This window comes from Budorcas taxicolor, chromosome 1 (genome assembly GCF_023091745.1).
Source record: "Budorcas taxicolor isolate Tak-1 chromosome 1, Takin1.1, whole genome shotgun sequence".
Lineage (NCBI taxonomy): Eukaryota > Metazoa > Chordata > Mammalia > Artiodactyla > Bovidae > Budorcas > Budorcas taxicolor.
The window spans coordinates 87,346,280-87,366,231 of record NC_068910.1 but is presented as its reverse complement, the minus strand read 5'-3'; the positions used below and the strand labels follow the sequence as shown (position 1 = coordinate 87,366,231).

The window sequence follows — 19,952 nt, the reverse complement described above, 5'->3', positions numbered from 1 at the left end:
GGACACCCTCTTGTGTGTAAATTAATAGGTCTGCAGACTCTAAATGAAGTACCCAATAAAGCCCTTTCATTTTCTGGATCCAGTAAGCAGCCAAAAAAAAGAAAGAAAAAGTCTTCTTTCTATTTATTGATTTGACCAGAGTTGTTGTTTCCAAATGTATAAGAAAATACTTTTTTTTATTGGAAAGACTGCTTTATATGATTCTCAGTAAATAAAACTGGGAATTTGTTTTTAATGATTTTACTATTTACATTAACCTTTGATTCTGTGAGGGAGAAGAGTAGCTACGCATACTTACTTTCTTCATCAAGGAGATTTTCAGCAGCTGATAGTAACCTCATCCTGTCTTCTGGGTTTTTAATGTTTAATTCAATGAGATGACTCTCTTTTATATCCTTTAAATCTTCTAGGGTCTCATAACCATTGAGCAAAAGTGTTGAAGTATATTCCTGTGGGGAAGAAAAAACTTTGTACAATATAAACTACTCAGATGAAACATTTTACTTTTAGTTATTTTTAGATTTTTAAAAAGTATAGAAATGTATGGAAACAATGCATTGGAACCGAAAGGTGCCAACAGAACTTTTGCTTAATTTTATTTTATTTGTACTAGTTTTCTACAGATGAACGCAGGACTTTTAAAAAGCATGTTGTACATTTCTCACCTTCTGGAAGGACAAATGTAAAGAAGAAATGATTACCCTAAGCAATGCAATGCTAAATCATGGATCAATTAAATAGCTGGATCACTCATCCCATCTGGCACATTTTCACTTCTCAAATAGCAAAATTGAAAAAGCTAGTGTTTTTTTGGCCATCAGTAAAATGCCTCTCATAGAGTATATTATAATAATATTTCTGGATCTGTATCTCTTCCTGTTTGCTTGATCACAAAATTATCTACCCTCATTAACTTCTTGGGGCAGGTCAAAAAAGGAGTTTGAAACAGATATAATTTATATAAGTATACCTAACATTTTGGTTGAAAGGTATTTTATAAACCTAGGGCATTCCAGACTTTTTATTTAATTAAAAGCTTTTATTAAGCATTAGAACACTATGGTAGGGAAAAGTATTGTTTCCTTTTCTTAGCATGTATATTTTGTCCATCATTTGCATTAATATATATTAGTTTAAAATTCATAAGCTTCTGATTTCAAAGTCTATATGTTATTTATGTAACCTCTGTTCTCCATAACAGAATAAAAATGCAAAGTGAATTTAAATGCTTTTCAACTTCCTCAAATATTCCTCCCATTTTACTTGATCATTAATCCAATATCCTTATTTTAGTTACTAAAATTGAATAAGAGGATATAAAAGTTTTAAGTAATCAGAAAGAACTTATTACTAGCCCTTTATTTATTTAGAAAAAGGAAAGAAAGAGTAGCAATTCTGTTTTAAAATAATGTATCCTAAAAGGATCACAGAATCAGAACAGAAAAAAAAAAAATCCCAATCTGATGTAACTAACTGAGAGTTCTTGAGTAAGTTTCACTTCCTCAGACCTTGGTTTTTTCATAGGTCACAGAACAAACAAGTAGCTGAAGTAGGATTCAAACATGTGCCTCCTGCAAGGAGTATACCATTTGGAGGGCACCAATAGTAATATTGAAATGTCTATGTTGTGTGTCTACAGATAGGAATACAGCTAGATAATTCAGGAGAAACAGTTAAGGAAAGATTAATTGATTATTTTCTTGATGGTGAATTTTGAAAACTATCAAAATAACTGCTGTGTTAGTTTTAGAAGTAGATTGCAAAATGGTAAATTTAGTGAGGCTAGGCATAGCAGATGTACATGCCATTTAACAACATAGAGATACTTCATAAAAATTTCTCTAATATAACAAGAAAATAACTGGATTATAAATATAGACAACAGTTTCCCTAACACAATCATTATGGGGGCTTAATAATCATTGTTTTCTAACAAATTTCTTTAAAAACAAATTTGGTTACCTTCTACTGAGTTGCTTTTGATCTCTGCTCTATAGGAAATACATTTTCTTGTCTTTCTTCCTTTCAATTCTTTGAATTTTTACCTTCACTCTTTATATTCTGTTTATCATTCTCATTACCAAGTTTTCTCTGGGTCTTTTATTCCCCCAAATGTATTTCACTTTCCACTGCACTTTCTTGTTCTAATCTCTAGGTGCTACATGCCTGTTTAATTGTTCAGTTATGTTCGACTATTTGCGACCCTTTGGACGATAGCCTGCCAGGCTTCTCATTCCATGGGATTTTTCAGGCAAGAGTACTGGAGTGGGTTGCCATTCCTTCTACAGGGGATCTTCCCGACCCAGGGGTCAAACAGGAGTCTCCTGTGTCTTATAGTGTCTCCTGCATTGCAGGCAGATTATTTAGAAGCTGAGCCACTGGGGAAGCCCAATTTTTACTGTGACTGCTAAATATCATTAGAATTTAGTCCAAGTGATGTTATATCAAGACCTGTCCATGCATAAAGAAGTGGTTATGGGTAAATAAGAGCTGTCCTTGGAAAACAGATTTTCCCTTGCTGTAAGTCATGTATTTTTTTTTTTTTTTTTTAGCAATACACAGTGATCCATTCTTCCCAGTTATTCCGTCTGTATGCCATCAAAATCAAACAGGCCGTGGGTTTGCTAACCTGAAGGTGAATCCTCTCTAGGAACTCCTGCAGCGTCTCAGGCTTTTCCATTCCACTCCTTCTTTGTGTCTTCATTTTCTTGGGGGCTGCTTCTTCTGATATGACATCCACATAGATGAATTTGAAGTTTCCCACTTTATTGTTCAACATTCCTGTCCACATCCCCATTGGCGTTTTGCAGATAATATCTATGATATCTCCTTTCTAAAGACAAAGAAATATGTTAGATTTCATAGATCTCTGATGCTATGGCAATTGGTAGGAGAAAAAAAAACACTGGAATCATTGAAAATTAGAATGAGGGAATACCATTAAAGGGATTTAGAGTTAGAAATAAATCTAAGAAGAAATTCCTTTTAAAAGTTTAAGGAAGCTATTTGCTAGTAATGTTGAAGAAAACTCCAACATGCTTGAAGAAAAACTCCTAACTGTATTTGATGATGTGTTTATGTTTTTGGAATCATATCATTTATCAGCTTACATTTGTAGAGCGTCTTGTAGTTTACAAAACATTTTGCATATATTAAGCTCTTTTATGTCCATAATACATCTCTTCAACCTATATGCTAGGTATAATTATTACTATTACTCTAAATATTATGGAAAGAGAAATGCAAGCATTAATTTCTCAGGAACTCACAGCAAGTTAGTGGCAGCACCAGAACTCAAGCCTAAGTTGTTTGAATTAAAAAATGATGCTCTTTTCATTTATCCTGTCCAAACAATACACATGCAGCATCATCCCTGGATGGGCTCCCAAGTATGGAAAGGGAGGAAAGAAAAGTCTATGGCTCTGTCTATGCTTCTAGTTCATCAGAAAAATTCATATACTTTGTGAAATGAATCTACCTAAAGTATTGCATCCATCTAAAATAATGAAAATGTTCAGAACTTTGTACATATAAAATATGTAACAAAATTATATATGTACTAAGGATAAATTATGCTATTCTAGATCAATTAATACTTAATCAACTAATATTTAATTAATACTTAGATTGAGTTTCACAGGAATAGTTCAAAATATGAACGGAATGCTTTGGGACTGACAGAATAATTGGTCTGTCTCTTTATTCACCTCTAATGTATGGCAAAACCAATACAGTATTGTAAAGTAAAAGAAAGTAAAAATAAAAATTAAATAAATAAATAAAATTTAAAACAAAAAACACGGGTATTTAAACAAAATTTAAAACAAAAAACACGGGTATTTTTTTTTTTGGTAAAGAAAGTTGATTTCTATGTAAATACAGTGTCTACATTTAAGAGTCATAATTACTTCTTTAAGACTTTTAGCTGTCTACCTCAGAGATTACATTATAGATTCTGACATTTTTTGCCATTTTAGAGGTCTACCATCAAACAAAGCATTAAATCTGCTACTAAAAATATTTTTTTCTGCTGTTCTTGAATGTGCATTCTTCCATCTAATACACAAATTGTATTTGTAAAAGTAGAATCCAATGTGATTAAAAGATCAGTTCTTTCCAGTTTATTACATATTTGACATTCTGATCCTATGAGCTGCTCATCTAGTTTTTCCTGCCATTAACTATAGGGAAGCAAATCCTAGGCTAGATGACATCAGCTAAGCAGAGCTAGAAAATCCCCAGAGGCTCTAGGGGGTTGTCTCAAAGTATCGTAGTCTTATGCTGCACCCTTCTTATTATCCTTTAAACTTGTACAAATACATTATCGGTAAGCCCACAGGCTACAGGCAAAAATCAAACTTCATTTCAGATAGGACCCTGGCTGGGGACAATACTATTCATTACCCAGTGTTGTCTATGGGATTTTTATTGTGTCCTACAAGAGCTCCACAAACGTCCCCTTAAGCAGCACTAGGGGTAGTGCACTGCATGGTATTATAGGGAAAGATGAAATCTATCCTGAATCAAAAGGTTTTCAATGTATTCCCTTCTGCTGCCCTCCCTCCACAATGGTTGCTTGGTTATAATCCTCCTTTCCCCAAGACTTGGACTTAGACTTCAAATCATTTCATAGAAATAAGTAAGGAGCTAACTGTGGAAAGAAATGTTTCCCTCATTCTCCAGCTGAGCTTATTCCAACTTGATATCTTAAAAGGAATAAAGAGAAGAGCTGAGTGCCTTGAACGTGTGATAATAATATTAACACTTCATAGCTTATAATATTTATGGTTAACATTGGTTTGGTATTGACAGTATCAGTTCAGTTCAGTTCAGTCACTCAACTGTGTCTGACTCTTTGCAACCACATGAACCACAACACACCAGGCCTTCCTGTCCATCACCAACTCCCGGAGTTCACTCAGACTCACGTCCATTGAGTCAGTGATGCCATCCAACCATCTCATCCTCTGTCATCCCCTTCTCCTCCTGCCCTCAATCTTTCCCAGCATCAGGGTCTTTTCAAATGAGTCAGCTCTTCGCACCAGGTGGCCAAAGTATTGGAGTTTCAGCTTCAACATCAGTCCTTCCAATGAACATCCAGGACTGATCTCCTTTAGAATGGACTGGTTGGATCTCCTTGCAGTCCAAGGGACTCTCAAGAGTCTTCTCCAACACCACAGTTCAAAAGCATCAATTCTTCAATGCTTAGCTTTCTTTATAGTCCAACTCTCACAACCATACATGACCACTGGAAAAACCATACCCTTGACTAGACAGACCTTTGTTGGCAAAGTAATGTCTCTGCTTTTTTAATATGCTGTCTAGGTTGGTCATAACTTTCCTTCCAAGGAGTAAGCGTCTTTTAATTTCATGGCTGCAATCACCATCTGCAGTGATTTTGGAGCCCAGAAAAAGAAAGTCTGACACTGTTTCCAGTCTTTCCAATCTATTCTCCATGAAGTGATGGGACTGGATGCCATGATCTTCATTTTCTGAATGTTGAGCTTTAAGCCAACTTTCTCACTCTCTTCTTTCACTTTCATCAAGAGGCTCTTTAGTTCCTCTTCATTTTCTGCCATAAGGGTGGTGTCATCTGCATATCTGAGATTATTGATATTTCTCCCGGCAATCTTGATTTCAGCTTGTGCTTCTTCCAGCATGATGCATTCTGCATATAAGTTAAATACATAGGTTGACAATATACAACTTTGACATACTCCTTTTCCTACTTGGAACCAGTCTGTTGTTCCATGTCCAGTTCTAACTGTTGCTTCCTGACCTGCATACAGATTTCTCAAGAGGCAGGTCAGGTGGTCTGGTATGCCCATCTCTCTCAGAATTTTCCACAGTTTATTGTGATCCACACAGTCAAAGGCTTTGGCATAGTCAAGAAAGCAGAAATAGATGTTTTTCTGGAACTCTCTTGCTTTTTCCATGATCCAGCGGATGTTGGCAATTTGATCTCTGGTTCCTCTGCCTTTTCTAAAACCAGCTTGAACATCAGGAAGTTCACGGTTCACGTATTGCTGAAGCCTGGCTTGGAGAATTTTGAGCATTACTTTACTAGCATGTGAGATGAGTACAATTGTGTGGTAGTTTGAGCATTCTTTACATTGCCGTTCTTTGGGATTGGAATGAAAACTGACCTTTTGTAGTCCTGTGGCCACTGGTGTGTTTTCCAAATGTGCTGGCATATTGAGTGCAACACTTTCACAGCATCATCTTTCAGGATTTGAAATAGCTCAGCTGGAATGCCATCATCTCCACTAGCTTAGTTCGTATAGATGTTTCCTAAGGTCCATTTGACTTCACATTCCAGGATGTCTGGCTCTAGGTGAGTGATCACACCGTCGTGATTATCTGGGTTGTGAAGATCTTTTTTGTACAGTTCTGTGTATTCTTGCCACCGCTTCTTAATATCTTCTGCTTCTGTTAGGTTCCTACCATTTCTGTCCTTTATTGTGCCCATCTTTGCATAAAATTTTCCCTTGTTATCTCTAATTTTTTTGAAGAAGTCTCTAGTCTTTCCCATTCTATTGTTTTCCTCTATTTCTTTGCATTGATTGCTGAAGAAGGCTTTCTTATCTCTCCTTGCTATTCGTTGGAACTCTGCATTCAAATGGATATATCTTTCCTTTTCTCCTTTGCTTTTTGCTTCCCTTCTTTTCACAGCTATTTGACAGTATTGACAGTATAGAAAATTAATAATTTCCACCCTTAGGTATAGTGACTTTGTGCTACTAAAATGGATAATCTAACATCTATAAAGTATTTTACCACTAAATTTTCTTCTATTTGTACTATTGCAACACCTCGTCCCCTTGAGTATAAACAAAAGTATGAACATGATGAATTTCAAACCTGTAATTATGTTATATGACAGGAGGGGCTATGCAGACATAATTAATACCCCAAATTTATTAATTTGGGAATTAAAAAGAAGTTATCTCTGTATTTCTGACTTAATCATGTAAGACCTTTTAAAATAAAGAGATTTGAAACATGAGTGAAGTTTTCTGCTATAGCTATTGAAGGAGTGAACTGCCATGTTAAAGAAAATCATGGCTGGCAACCTCAGGGGACTGAGAATGGCTCCCAGTTAATATCCCTTAGGAAAGCAGAAAACTCAGTGCTATAAGCAAAAGGAGCTGAATTATGCCAGCAGCTTGTGAGCATGAAAATGGACCCTGAGTCTCAGATAAGATCATAGCTTCAGCTGGCACCTTGATTTCAGCCCAGTGAGACCTTAAAAAGACCACCCAATTGAGCCCACATGTAAGACCTACAGAACTGTGAAATAATAATACATTTGTGTTATTTGAAGCCCTTTCAGCAAAAGAAAATGAATATAGAAGGCAACATTGAAGAAAAGGGAATTCAGGAGGAAATATCATTGAGAGAAAATTGTCAGGTTACTCGTGGCATTTGCAAGTACTGACTTAAGTATTGAAATTGCCTGACCAACTCTGGTTCCTAAGGCATTTACTCTCCTGGACTCTTGCCTGATATTCCCATTTTCTCTCTGTCTCCTTGGGTTCATTATTTTTACTCCAACAAGTATCAAGTACAACTAGGCACTTCTAGTAACTTGTGAGGCTTTTGGTACTCAGAAAAAATGTAGATAGTTCCTTCTCCCTTAAAAGGCTATGATTCTAGGAGGTGGGTCATAGAGGATCTTGCTTTGATTTATGTCATCGAGTATTATAAAGCAGTTATCGTTCAATAAAGACTAAATTAATTTAAAAAGGCTATGATTCTGCATTATCTACAAAACACAACTTTTGTGAATAGCCTCAAAAGACTGATCACCCTACCTTACCTCTCGTGTGTTGTTTGAATTCCTGCCACAGTAAACCAGTCCTCAGTTCTCCTCTTGGGAAGATACACTCACCCCTTGTTCCCCTTACCTGTACTTCCTGAAAGAGATCATACACCCAGACATAGACAAGCCATACAGAATGCACACACCTTGATTTTGAGGGAATCAGTGTCATAGGGGCTTGGTGTGAAATCGGTATGGACTCTGGCACGGCCGCAGAATGGTCCAGAGTAGAGGCCGTCATCATCGAGTCGAAAGCTGTCCCGGTTACTTGTACCATCTGAACAGCTTGTTATTCCACCTGATGAAAGCAAAGCAGACATTTACAGTTCTCATTGAAGGTTCATAACATTCTGAACCATCACCTGGACATAACTAAGCAGAAACAATGCTGAACAATTGGATGCCAGCCTCCTGCGGGGGTTCTAAGTGACTGATTGCTGATTCTTCCTCCCAGTCCTTCTCCATCAGTGACTTCTGTCCTTTGAGCCATTTCTGATCTTCATTCAGTCAACCTGATCCTTCTTTTCTCAGCCACCAGTTCAAGAACTCTCTTACTTCATCCTCTGTGGTCTGATCCAGCAGCACAGTGCTTTGAGCATTGGCTGCTTGCTAAAGAGGCAGGAAGTATATAGCCTTAATGCCCTGTATAAGGCAGATAATGAATTTTGTACATTTAAACAAAGACAGAAACCTATAATAACAGTTGGATTTTTGTGTGCTTATTGATCAGAAATAGTCAAAGCATAAGCCACAAATTTTCCTACAACTTACTATGATGTAGCAAAAATGGTGTTTCAGACTTCCTACTATGTATATTGAAAAGCAGAGACATTACTTTGCCAACAAAGGTCCGTCTCATCAAGGCTATGGTTTTTCCAGTGGTCATGTATGGATGCGAGAGTTGGACTGTGAAGAAAGCTGAGCACCGAAGAACTGATGCTTTTGAACTGTGGTGTTGGAGAAGACTCTTGAGAGTCCCTTGGACTGCAAGGAGATCCTACCAGTCCATTCTGAAGGAGATCAGCCCTGGGTGTTCTTTGGAAGGAATGATGCTAAAGCTGAAACTCCAGTACTTTGACCACCTCATGCAAAGAGTTGATTCATTGGAAAAGACTCTGATGCTGGGAGGGATTGGGGGCAGGAGGAGAAGGGGATGACAGAGGATGAGATGGCTGGATGGCATCACCAACTCGATGGATGTGAGTTTGAGTGAACCCCAGGAGCTGGTGATAGACAGGACAGCCTGGCGTGCTGCGATTCATGGGGTCTCAAAGAGTCGGACACGACTGAGCGACTGGACTGAACTGAACTGAACTGTGTACCAAAAGCCATTCTGAGACAACACCTCTTTGTATGAAAAGTAGCATTTTTGCTTGTAGTGTGAATGACAGGGAAAGAGGAAGTGTGTTACAATGTCTATACTCCTAAATGGTTCAAAACTGTTCTAAACTGGGCTTTTAAAATTGCTCCTAAACCTTGCTCTCTGGTCCTTTTCCTTTCTGATCTTGAACCTCAAGGGGGAAAAAAAAGAGATTCCATATTTGCTGCCTAGGGGCAAGAATGGCTCACAGGGGTGGTTTCATCACCTCTCTTTTTCCTTTAGTGTGGTCCTTTGGTGCTATGTTTCATGAGGGAGCAGGCCCAGTATCTCTACCATTCATTCAAATAAGTGTAGAAATAAGATAAAGATCCCTGTGGATGCTTCATTTTTTATATAATGCAAGTCACTCAGTCGTGACTCTTGGCAACCCCATGGACTGTAGCCTGCCAGGCTCCTCTCTCCATGGAATTCTCCAGGCAAGAATCCTGGAATGGGTTGCCATTCCCTCCTCCAGGGGATCTTTCCAACCCAGGGATCAAACCCAGGTCTCTGCATTGCAGGCAGATTCTTTACTGTCTCAGACACCAGGGAAGCCTTCATTTTTTATATGGACTGGTATTTTAAAAAAAGGTAAGTTGCATCTAGTCACAGACATTAAGCTGTGTTTGATAATAGCTAAGTGGACTCCCATTTCCCTTATCCTCTCTTCCATGACTACTTCAGTCCCTGGCTTTTCATGGTATATTAAAGTTAATAGAATTCTACCCACATTTGGCATCACAATTTTGAATTTTAAAACTTCCAGCAGAAATGAATACTAATGAAATCTGAATTTCACACATGCAAAATATACCCCTCAAATGTTTCTGTATTAGCTTTTACTTCACAAAATCGCTATTCTACAGCCAGTAGGAAAGCAGGAATAAAATTCAGGATATTTTCAACATCTGGTCTTTGTGATCCATCTTCAAATAACAGAAGCAGCTGATTTAGAATGGAGTGGAAAATAAACTTTGCAAAAAACCATTTAAAAGCCCTGAAAAGATTCAAAAGATATAAAACAGTGTACATATACAAAATTTACAACACATCCTGTAGTATAAGTAGTTTCACTAAAATATTGTAGCAGGACATATGACTGAAGCTTGAGTGACTTCTTTGTTAGAAATGATATTTTTTTAGAAAATTCTTATTGAACACATGCTGATTCCTTTTTGTCACCTAATTGATATGTGTTCAGTCTCTCATTTGTGTATGACTCTTAGGAACCGTATGAACTATAGCCTGCCAGGCCCCTCTGTCCATGGGATTCTCCAGGCAAGAATACTGGAATGGGTTGCCATTTTCTCCTCCAGGGGGATCTTCCTGACCAGGGATCAAACCTGCCTCTCTTATGTCTCCTGCATTGGCAGGTGGGTTCTTTACCACTAGCACCACCTGGGAAAGTGAAAGTGAAAGTGAAGTCACTCAGTCGTGTCCGACTCTTTGCGACCCGGTGGACTGTAGCCCATCAGGCTCCTCCATCCATGGGATTCTCCAGGCAAGAATACTGGAGTGGGTTGCCATTTCCTTCTCCAGGGGATCTTCCCGACCCAGGGATCGAACCCAGGTCTCCCGCATTGCAGGCAGATACTTCTAACCTCTGAGCCACCAGGGAAGCCTGGGAAGCCCTACCTAAGTGATATTCCTACTATTTAGTATTTATATACCACTTCACTTTTTACTCACTAATGCTGGATGGATACGTAGAATTGATGCAGATGTCCTGTTCTTTTCAGAATATTCCAGACCAAAAAAAGGAAAGGAAGGAAACAGTGAGAGGGGGAGGATAGGGAAGAAATAAATAAAAAATGGGGAAAAAATGAAAGAAAAAGAAAGGGAAGGAGGGAGAGGTAGGAAGACAGAAGGGCAAAAGGAAGGAAGAGAAAAGGAAAGGAAGGAGTAAGTGGGGGAAGAAGAAAGGGAAGGAAAAAAGGCAGAGAACAGGATTTTAGTTTTTCTGAATATTTCAATTCTTTTAAAAAATCTGGATTCAAAGTAATGCTAGTTCTCTCCAGCATACTATATTGTAGGATTCAGATTTAATCCAATGTGATCTTTTTAAGGCCTATCCTAAGAGCCCTGCTGACCACAGTGATAAAATTTTCAAGATATCCCATAATTCTAATATACTATGTATTATTTTAAATAATAGCAATTCCATAGATTCAACATGCTACCCAAATAGCTGGAAGCTTGTTGCTATTTTCACAAGCCTGAGAGAAATAAATTCATTGTTTTTAGTTAACTCAACCCAGATCTCCCTTCTTGTCACTTATTCTATAGCCTTACTTGATGAGCTCTGCCCACTGTAGAGACTGTCCAAGGAGTCACTGGTTTTGAGGGAGATCTTCTCAATGTGGGTTCCAAGCGTGGGGTCACTGTTCCGGTATGGGAGGGTATCCTCTCCACCTTCCTCATCCTTCAGAAAATCATATCAGAAGTTAAGTGCAAAGAACGATTTCCTTGGAGACTTTCACTGTGTGCATTGATTTAACAAACAAGACAATACTTTAGCAATAAAATACTTAGGAATACATCAGCATAAAATATGAGTGTCATTAATCCTTAGCTCAATTTCTAGCAAAATGTCTTTTGGTATTCTTGGCAAAATTCTTTAGCTGAAACAGTCCACATTTTGGAATTTAACTGAAATTATCCAGTTTATTTTTGTAATTAGAGTGAATATCATACCAAGACTATTTAATCAGAAATGTTAGGTTTATTAACATTTGTGCTTTATCTGTTAAAGTGCTTTTGTTTCTTCATGTTCTCCTTATCATCTGTTTACCACCATTACTAATCCTTTGAGATCTGATATTACAAGTTTAAACTCTGCATAGTTGCTTCATGTCAGTTATTTGCACCCTACCAGATCACTAAATATGAATAAAACATACACACTTTGCAATTCTAAAGCAAAGCTTATCTAAGAAGCTTTACAAATCTCATACGGTGCTTGCCACCTAGTCAAGTGAAAAGCAAATCTTGCATAAAATTAGGAAAGACAGACAATCTCGAAAGAAATTACATCTGCTTGAAAACGTCTCAAATGTTTTCCATATTTAGATAGTTTCAACAAAACCTATGAATTTCTTAATACTCATCAAAATATAATTCAATATTCCTCATTTTTTAGCATTTCTAAACATTGATAAAAGTTCAGAATAAACATATGATATATGCTTAGTTTGATTCTCTGCTTTTATCCATTCCTTTACTCATTTGTTCAGTCATTCAATACAAGCCTGTAGAACATCTTCTAAGTACCTGGCATTGTTTGGGGGAACTGAGGATACCATGGTAAACAAGATTCAGGGTCCTACCTTTAATAGGTACATTGCTGTGTGTGTGTATGTGTGTGTGTGTGCGTGTGTGCATGCATGTGTGTGCGTGTGTACTCTTTGGGGAGGTTTGTGTAAACAAAATGAACAAGACAATTTCAGAGAATAAGTGCTATGAAGGAAATAAAACTGGATGAAGTGAGAGGTTTAGCTATTCAGATTAGGTCTGAAGGAAGGTTGACTAATTGAGAGGGACCACCAAAGACCTCCTCCAAATGGTAATAGAGTCTGCATTATTGACCTGAATGATAAGACGATGTGACTTATATGAAGATTTGCAGATAGTATTCCACTCAAAAGAAATAGCGGGAACAAAATTGCTAAACAAAGAATTAACTTGAGTTATACAGTGGATAGGGTTTCCCAGGTGGCTCAGCAGGTAAAGAATCCACCTGCAAAGCAGGAGGTGCGGGCAGACAGTTTTATCTCCTGGTCAGGAAGATCCACTGGAGGAAGAAATGGCAACCCATTCCAGTATTCTTGCCTGGAAAATCCCATGGACAAAGGAGCCAGGTGGGCTACAGGCCACGAGGTTGCAGAGTCAGACATGACTGAAGCAACTGGACATGCACACATGCAGAGGAAAACAACAAGGCCAGCCTAGCTGGAGCTGAGTGAGAGCAAGGAGAGTATTAGGGTATGAGCTCAGAGAAGTAGACTGGAGCCAGATTAGAAGGAACTTTTTAAGTCACTTGAAATGACCATGCAAATCTCTTGCTGTTGGACCCTTCCGATACTCAGATCTCTTGCTGTGGGACCCTTCTTTACTGACATCCTTAACTACTGGCCCTCTGAGTTCACCACTGTGTTCGCGAGAAAGCCATGTACCAATGACTTAAATAGTGGGGCTACCATTTGAGTCCATGCTGGTGGGATGTGGGGCTTCTTTAATGAAAACCTTGGGTTCGAGGACTTCCCGTCAATCTGGCCAAAGCTTTCTTAAAACAGTGCTGAGGTGTGAGATTTGAATGATCCTCCTTCTTTCTTTGTCTCCTTTTATAGTTATCAGACTTGCATTGTCATCTAAAGGATTTTCTTGCTCATTTTTTCTTTCTCTTCTTTATCCTTCACAGGCATTTTCTCCAGTAAGTCTTTGGTGTGTCTATTCCTGTCTTGGAATCTACTTCTCAGAGGACTGTAATGAACACATCTTTGGATGTGTAAGGGAATGCATTTTGGTACTGTAAAATTTTAACTGGCACTGTAAAATTTTAATTTCTGAACTTGACTTTTCAAATATCTTTCTGGCTTTCATGTGGAGAATGGCTTTTATGGAGGAAAGAGTGAAAGAAAGGAAACCAATTAGGTAATCTAGGCAAGAGAGGTTGTTTACTTAATCTAAAGCAGGAATAACTTACATGGTAGATATGCTTTGGAGTTAAAACTAGAAGGGTATGCTGATGAATTGCTATGAAGAGTGGGAGCAAGAATGAATTTTGGTTGATCTATAGGCTTTCTTCTTTTTTTCCTTTCCTTCTCCTTCTGTCTCTCTCTTCCCCTTCCTTTCTTTCCAACATCTACCATTAGTACAGTTTTGCTTTTACTTGGAAGACTGGACAAGAAACAAACTCTTTGTACAGCATGCTGCTGCTGCAGCTGCTGAGTCGCCTCAGTTGTGTCCGACTCTGCGCGACCCCACAGACGGCAGCCCACCAGGCTCCCCCGTCCATGGGATTCTCCAGGCAAGAGTACTGGAGTGGGTTGCCATTTCCCTCTCCAGTGCACGAAAGCAGAGAGAGTCAGTAATTCCATTTTAGGGATATCAAGTTCTAGATATCTATTATGCATCTAAGTGATAATATCAAATAAGCAACTGTTTGTATAACAGATAAGCACAGAGATCATAGCTAGAGATGTAATTGTGAAAAACAAAGTCATGAGACAAAATGAGATCACTTAGAAGAGAGACTAAATTGAGTAAAGCATCTGGGAATAAGCCTCAGGAAGACTCAATATTTAGAAGGACAGGAAAGAAAGCATAGCCAAGACAGGAACCTATGAGAAAGAAGGAAAACCAGAATGCCCAAAGAAATCATAAAAGAGAATGTTTCATATGTAATGAAGTCACCACTTGCATCAGACACAGCTGAGAAGTATGTAAGAAGAAAGAAAGGTGACCATTTGATTTGGCAACACAGAGGTTAATACTGATTGTGACTATTGTTTTAATGGAGTACTGGGGAGAGAAATCCTGTTGAAGTGGGTTAAAAACAGACTAGCTATAAGACATATAGATCAACGGAATAGAACTGAGCCCATAAATAAATCCATATATTTATGATCAGTTGATTTTTCAACAAAGATGCCAAGGCAATACAATGGGGAAATAATTGTCTTTTCAATAAGAAGGGTTGGGATGACTGAGTATCCACATTCAAATGAATGAAGTTGGACTCCCACCACACACCATATAGAAAAATTAATGGACAATACATCAAATTTTAATACCTACAACTATAAAACTCTTAGAGGAAACACAGGAGTAAATCTTTGTAACCTTAGATCAAGTAATGGTTTCTTAGATATAACACTAAAAGCACAACTAATGATAGAAAAAATAAATCGGACTACTCAAAATCATAATCGTGTGCTGTAAACGATACCATCAAGAAAGTGAAAACACAATCCACAAATGGGAGAAAATATATCATATTGCAAATCATATATCTCATAAAGGATTTGTATCATAATATATTGTTTTAAAAATCATAAAAGTCAACAATAAAAAGACAACCCAATTAAAAGAACAGATAAAAGATTTGAATAAACATTTTTCAAAAGAAGATATGCAATGGCCAATAAGCACCTGAAAAGTTTCTCAACATCATTAGCCACCAGGGAAGTGCAAATCAAAGTCTAACGACAATTCTCTTCCTACCCATTATGAAAGGATAACATAAAAAAGACAGACAGTAACATGTTGACAAGCATGTGGAGAAATTGGAACTCTTGCACACTGGTAGTGGGACTGTAAAATGATGTAATTTCTTTAGGAGATACTTTGCCAGTTTCTCAAAGTATCAGACAGAGTTACCATGTAACCAAGAGAAATGAAGAATTTTTCCACATAAAGTCTTGAACAAAGGCATTCATGGCAGCATTATTTACAATAGCCCCCAAGTGGAAACAACCCACACGTTCACCAACTGATGAAACGATGAGCGAAATGGAGCCTATCTGTAAAACAGAGCATCATTTGCTAATGGGAAGAAATGAAGTATTACTGTTTGTTCCAACATAAATGATCTATGTTCCTCACACACAACATGCAGGATTTTTCTGAGCCTCTTGTTTCCTCTATTAAAATGTGAACAAGAGTACCGACTTCCACCCAACTTCCGGGCAAAATTATCAAGGAAAAAAGTATATTGAAGTCCTTCATAAGCTACCAAGTACTTCTATATCTAGAAGAACCTGTTCCATATTGTAAGAAATATATTAATAGAAAAGACAAATGATTAACAGAGGACACTTACCTTTTCTTCAGAAAGGTCTTTGATGTATTTTTTGCCCACTTTTTTCTTCATTGTCCAGGAAATAGCTCTCATTTTTTTACCTAAACTTCCTCCATTATGTGAAGTTTTGTTTTGTTCTCCACTTTCATTTATGGGTTCCCCTTCATATACCTAGTTAGAATTGTTTACAAAAGACAAAATAATGAAAAGCATTGATCTGAAAAGATCGTTAGAAGATTCCAAATTTGTGGGCTTCCTGTACATTCTGTACATGCATTCTGAAAATAATGCATGTTTTTAAAATTATCTAGCTCTGGTTACTTGTATTACAGGCTCAGAAAGTAAAACTTGTGTTATCAAAAAACATGAGCTTCACATCTGAAATTATTAAAGATAATTTTAGCTATATTTTAATAGCTGTATAGTAGAATTACTTTAGTCCTTCCTGTTTATGAGATGGACAAAATAGAAAAAAATGCCAAGCATGATGAGTGAATATCTACTTAGATGAGAGATATTTTTTGGAGGCCTTAGAAAGGCTATAGCATCTATCCATGCTGAACAGGTACTAACATACTTTCTTGCTTCCTATAAATTGAAACGGTCATGGTTATTCTTTAAATTTTGGAGTTAATTAAATCCACAGAGAAACTGCAGTTTTTCCATCTTACAGGTGATGGATACGTGCACATTTCTCACATTCTCGAGTAACATTAATTATGAATTTGTTCCAGCCATTAGAACAGAGATCTTTATGTATTCCACATACTAATCAAAAATCTCTATTAGACTGCTTCTGATTTTTGCTTATTAAGAATTTTGCTAAACCAGTGATTTCTCATCTAACTCAGAAGAAAACAATGTTCACAGCTCACAAGGCTCTATAACAACATAATATAATGTGATATAATGCAATTATTATAATACATATTGCAACATAACATTGTTGTTATTTAGTCACCAGGTCATGTCTGACTCTTTTGTACTCCATGGACTGTGGTCCCCCAGGATCTTCAGTCCCTGGGAGTTCCCAGGCAAGAATGTTGACGTGGTTTGCCATTTCCTTCTCCAGGGGACCTTCCTACCCAGGGATTGAATCCACATCTCCTGGATTGGCGGGCAGATTCTTTGCCACTGAGCCACCAAGGAAGCCCATAATATAATATATATACCACATTATATACAGTGTATGTGAGATGAAGAATTCAAACCATCTTATCCCTTGCTACTTCTCAAATTTTTCTTGTTCCCTATAGGAATGATTCTCAAAATGTGGTTCTAAGACCAGTAGCAACCGAATCACTTGGAGACAATTTGTGTTTTAACAAACTCTACAAGTGACTTTGAAACTTGCTAACATTTGAAACAACTCGAATTGAGTACTGCCACACTAGTGCCTCTTCTGTTTCTCTTTCATATTCCCGCCAAGGTTTGTACCTGACTCAGCCATTGGCGTCCACCACATATCTACACATGTCTTCCTTCCTTCATCCAGGTGTCCACTCACATGCCAAGTAATAGAAGAGAAATTTTCGGACTGATCACCCCATTTGAAATAGCCTGCATGTGTCCACACTCCCTGTATGTTTACTATGACTTGTTCTTCTTCTGAGCACCTAACAGTATCCAATAATATAGGTTTTTGTTCTTTGTATTTTACTGTCTGCATCTCCCACTATGATATACGCTCCATGAGACTAGAGACTTTATCTGTTCTATTCATCCTGAGTATCTAAATATTTCCAAGGACATAACTGACCCTCAATAGTTTTTTAATGAATAGAACTTCTTATGTGGAACTTTGGCATTTTTTCCCCTTAAAGGACATTTTTGGGTGACATATACATAATATCCCAGATTTGCAAGAAAGGACCCTTGAAGTTCATGTAGTCTAGTACTGTCCACCATCTCCAGTAGGTGGGTAGCCAGTCATTCCCTGAATATAAAAAATCATGGGAAATATCTGTTTAGTGAACTTGAATATTTTAATATGAAGGTGTAACCACATAGTTAACATCATTATTAATAAATATCATATTTTATTTCATGTCTTACCCCAAATTGCCTATAATAAATATGAGTGGACAGCCAATTTAAATCCTCATTGCACTTTATTAATGTCTACATTCAGGGTTATAAAGGCAAAGATTCTTTGCTTAATTTGAAAGCACTGAATAAAATATAACTTGGAACTACTTAAAAATTTTACTGTTAGGCCTTTTCTTTTCTCTTTACTTAAACTTTTTCTATCTTCATTGTAAATTTATAAATTGAAATAAGAAAATATATTAGTTTATTACTATCTGTGCTAACTTACCATTGCCTACGTTTCAAAAAACTGCCATAAATGTTTTTAATTTCAGGCTTTTCTATAATTATTTACAGAAGCTTTGCGGACACTATGTTGACATATTTTTAATTTCATTATTTTTCTGTGCTTTTCTCTTTCATAGCCTGAATCTCAGTTTATTTATATACTTATTTATGGGTTTTCTTTTTGGTTGTTGTTGTTGTTTTAAAGTCTGTCTCCCTCTAGACTCTAGGCTTCATGAAATAAGGATTTTCACGTGTATTGTAACAGTACTTTCTGAGTGCCTAAGGGAGATACTCAAGTAGATGCTCAATACACACTTATTGAATGAGTGAATGACAGTTTGCTAAAAAATGTACGCACTGCTTTATCAAGTTCATTAAATTCTCTCAAAATTGCTAGGCCACCATTATTCAATAAGTTTGAAAGAGCCTGAGCAACTTTTATAGGTCAACTCTAGAATAAAAACTTAGTAACAATAAATATATCTATGTAGGATTACAGAAAGTTGAAGGTTTATACAATATGGGAGTTTGGGGCTGACATGTGCACACTGCTATATTTAAAATAGGTAACCAACAAGGACCTACTGTATAGCACAGGGAATTCTCCTCTATAACAATCTAAATAGGAAAATAGTTAGAAAAAAAAGATACTAATATAACTGAATCACTTTGCCCTGCATCTGAAACTGACACAATATTGTTAATCAACTGCACTTCAATATAAAATAAAGATTTAAAAAAAGATCAACAGGAAATCCCTCATGCTAAAAAAATTATATAGGTCTTCTCACTGTATACCATTTGTAAAAAAAATACATTTGGGTTCTCACTATTTGTATTGTATAAGGCTTCTCACTATTTGTAAAAATTGTATAGGGTTTCTCACTATTTGCATTGTATTATTTTCAATTTTGTAAGTATTGATAGACCATAAAGCTACATACAATTTTATATATTTATATCCATGTAGGTATAAAGGTTTATTCATAAGTTTATATATATAAATAAATATAGGTGAATAAAATAGGATATATGTAATATATATATATATAAAGGGATATAGTATGCACACATGTGCATATATATGTGCTAACAGAGGTATTTATAAAGAAATAATAGATGTCATTTTCTTTCTACTTTTGTCTAGAATATCTGTTGCTGAAATAAACATATTTAAAGATAATATAGATAGATAGATATAGGAATCTGAAAGATATTCTGAGAAATTAGACACGATAAAGAACATTCTTTGTAAAAAATAATAATGCAATATCTAAAATGAATAAGATATGAATAATATCTAAAGCCTATTGATCTAAAACAAATCTAACACGTGAATAAATAAATTAGGTTCAATATAAATATATACTTTCACTTTTCTCAGTGTATATCCCTCCTCTCTACTATTTTATTAGTTGTGGAAAATCCCATGGACGGAGGAGCCTGGTGGGCCGCAATCCATGGGGTCGCTAAGAGTCAGACACGACTGAGCGACTTCACTTTCACTTTGCACTTTCATGCATTGGAGAAGGAAATGGAAACCCACTCCAGTGTTCTTGCCTGGAGAATCCCAGGGATGGGGAAGCCTGGTGGGCTGCCGTCTATGGGGTCGCACAGAGTCGGACAAGACTGAAGTGACTTAGCAGTAGCAGTAT

The 19,952-nt window shown here is 36.9% G+C and overlaps 1 protein-coding gene across 1 annotated transcript in view; it reads right to left on the bottom strand.

Moving 5' to 3' along the window:
- The window catches only part of SAMSN1 (SAM domain, SH3 domain and nuclear localization signals 1), a 173,212-nt gene that overhangs the window by 11,026 nt on the left and 142,234 nt on the right, over positions 1-19,952 (bottom strand). Inside the window, 5 exon segments of the mRNA XM_052646142.1 lie at positions 299-449; positions 2,630-2,833; positions 7,969-8,120; positions 11,475-11,604; positions 16,003-16,152. Of these exon segments, the coding sequence (XP_052502102.1) occupies positions 299-449; positions 2,630-2,833; positions 7,969-8,120; positions 11,475-11,604; positions 16,003-16,152 (787 nt within the window).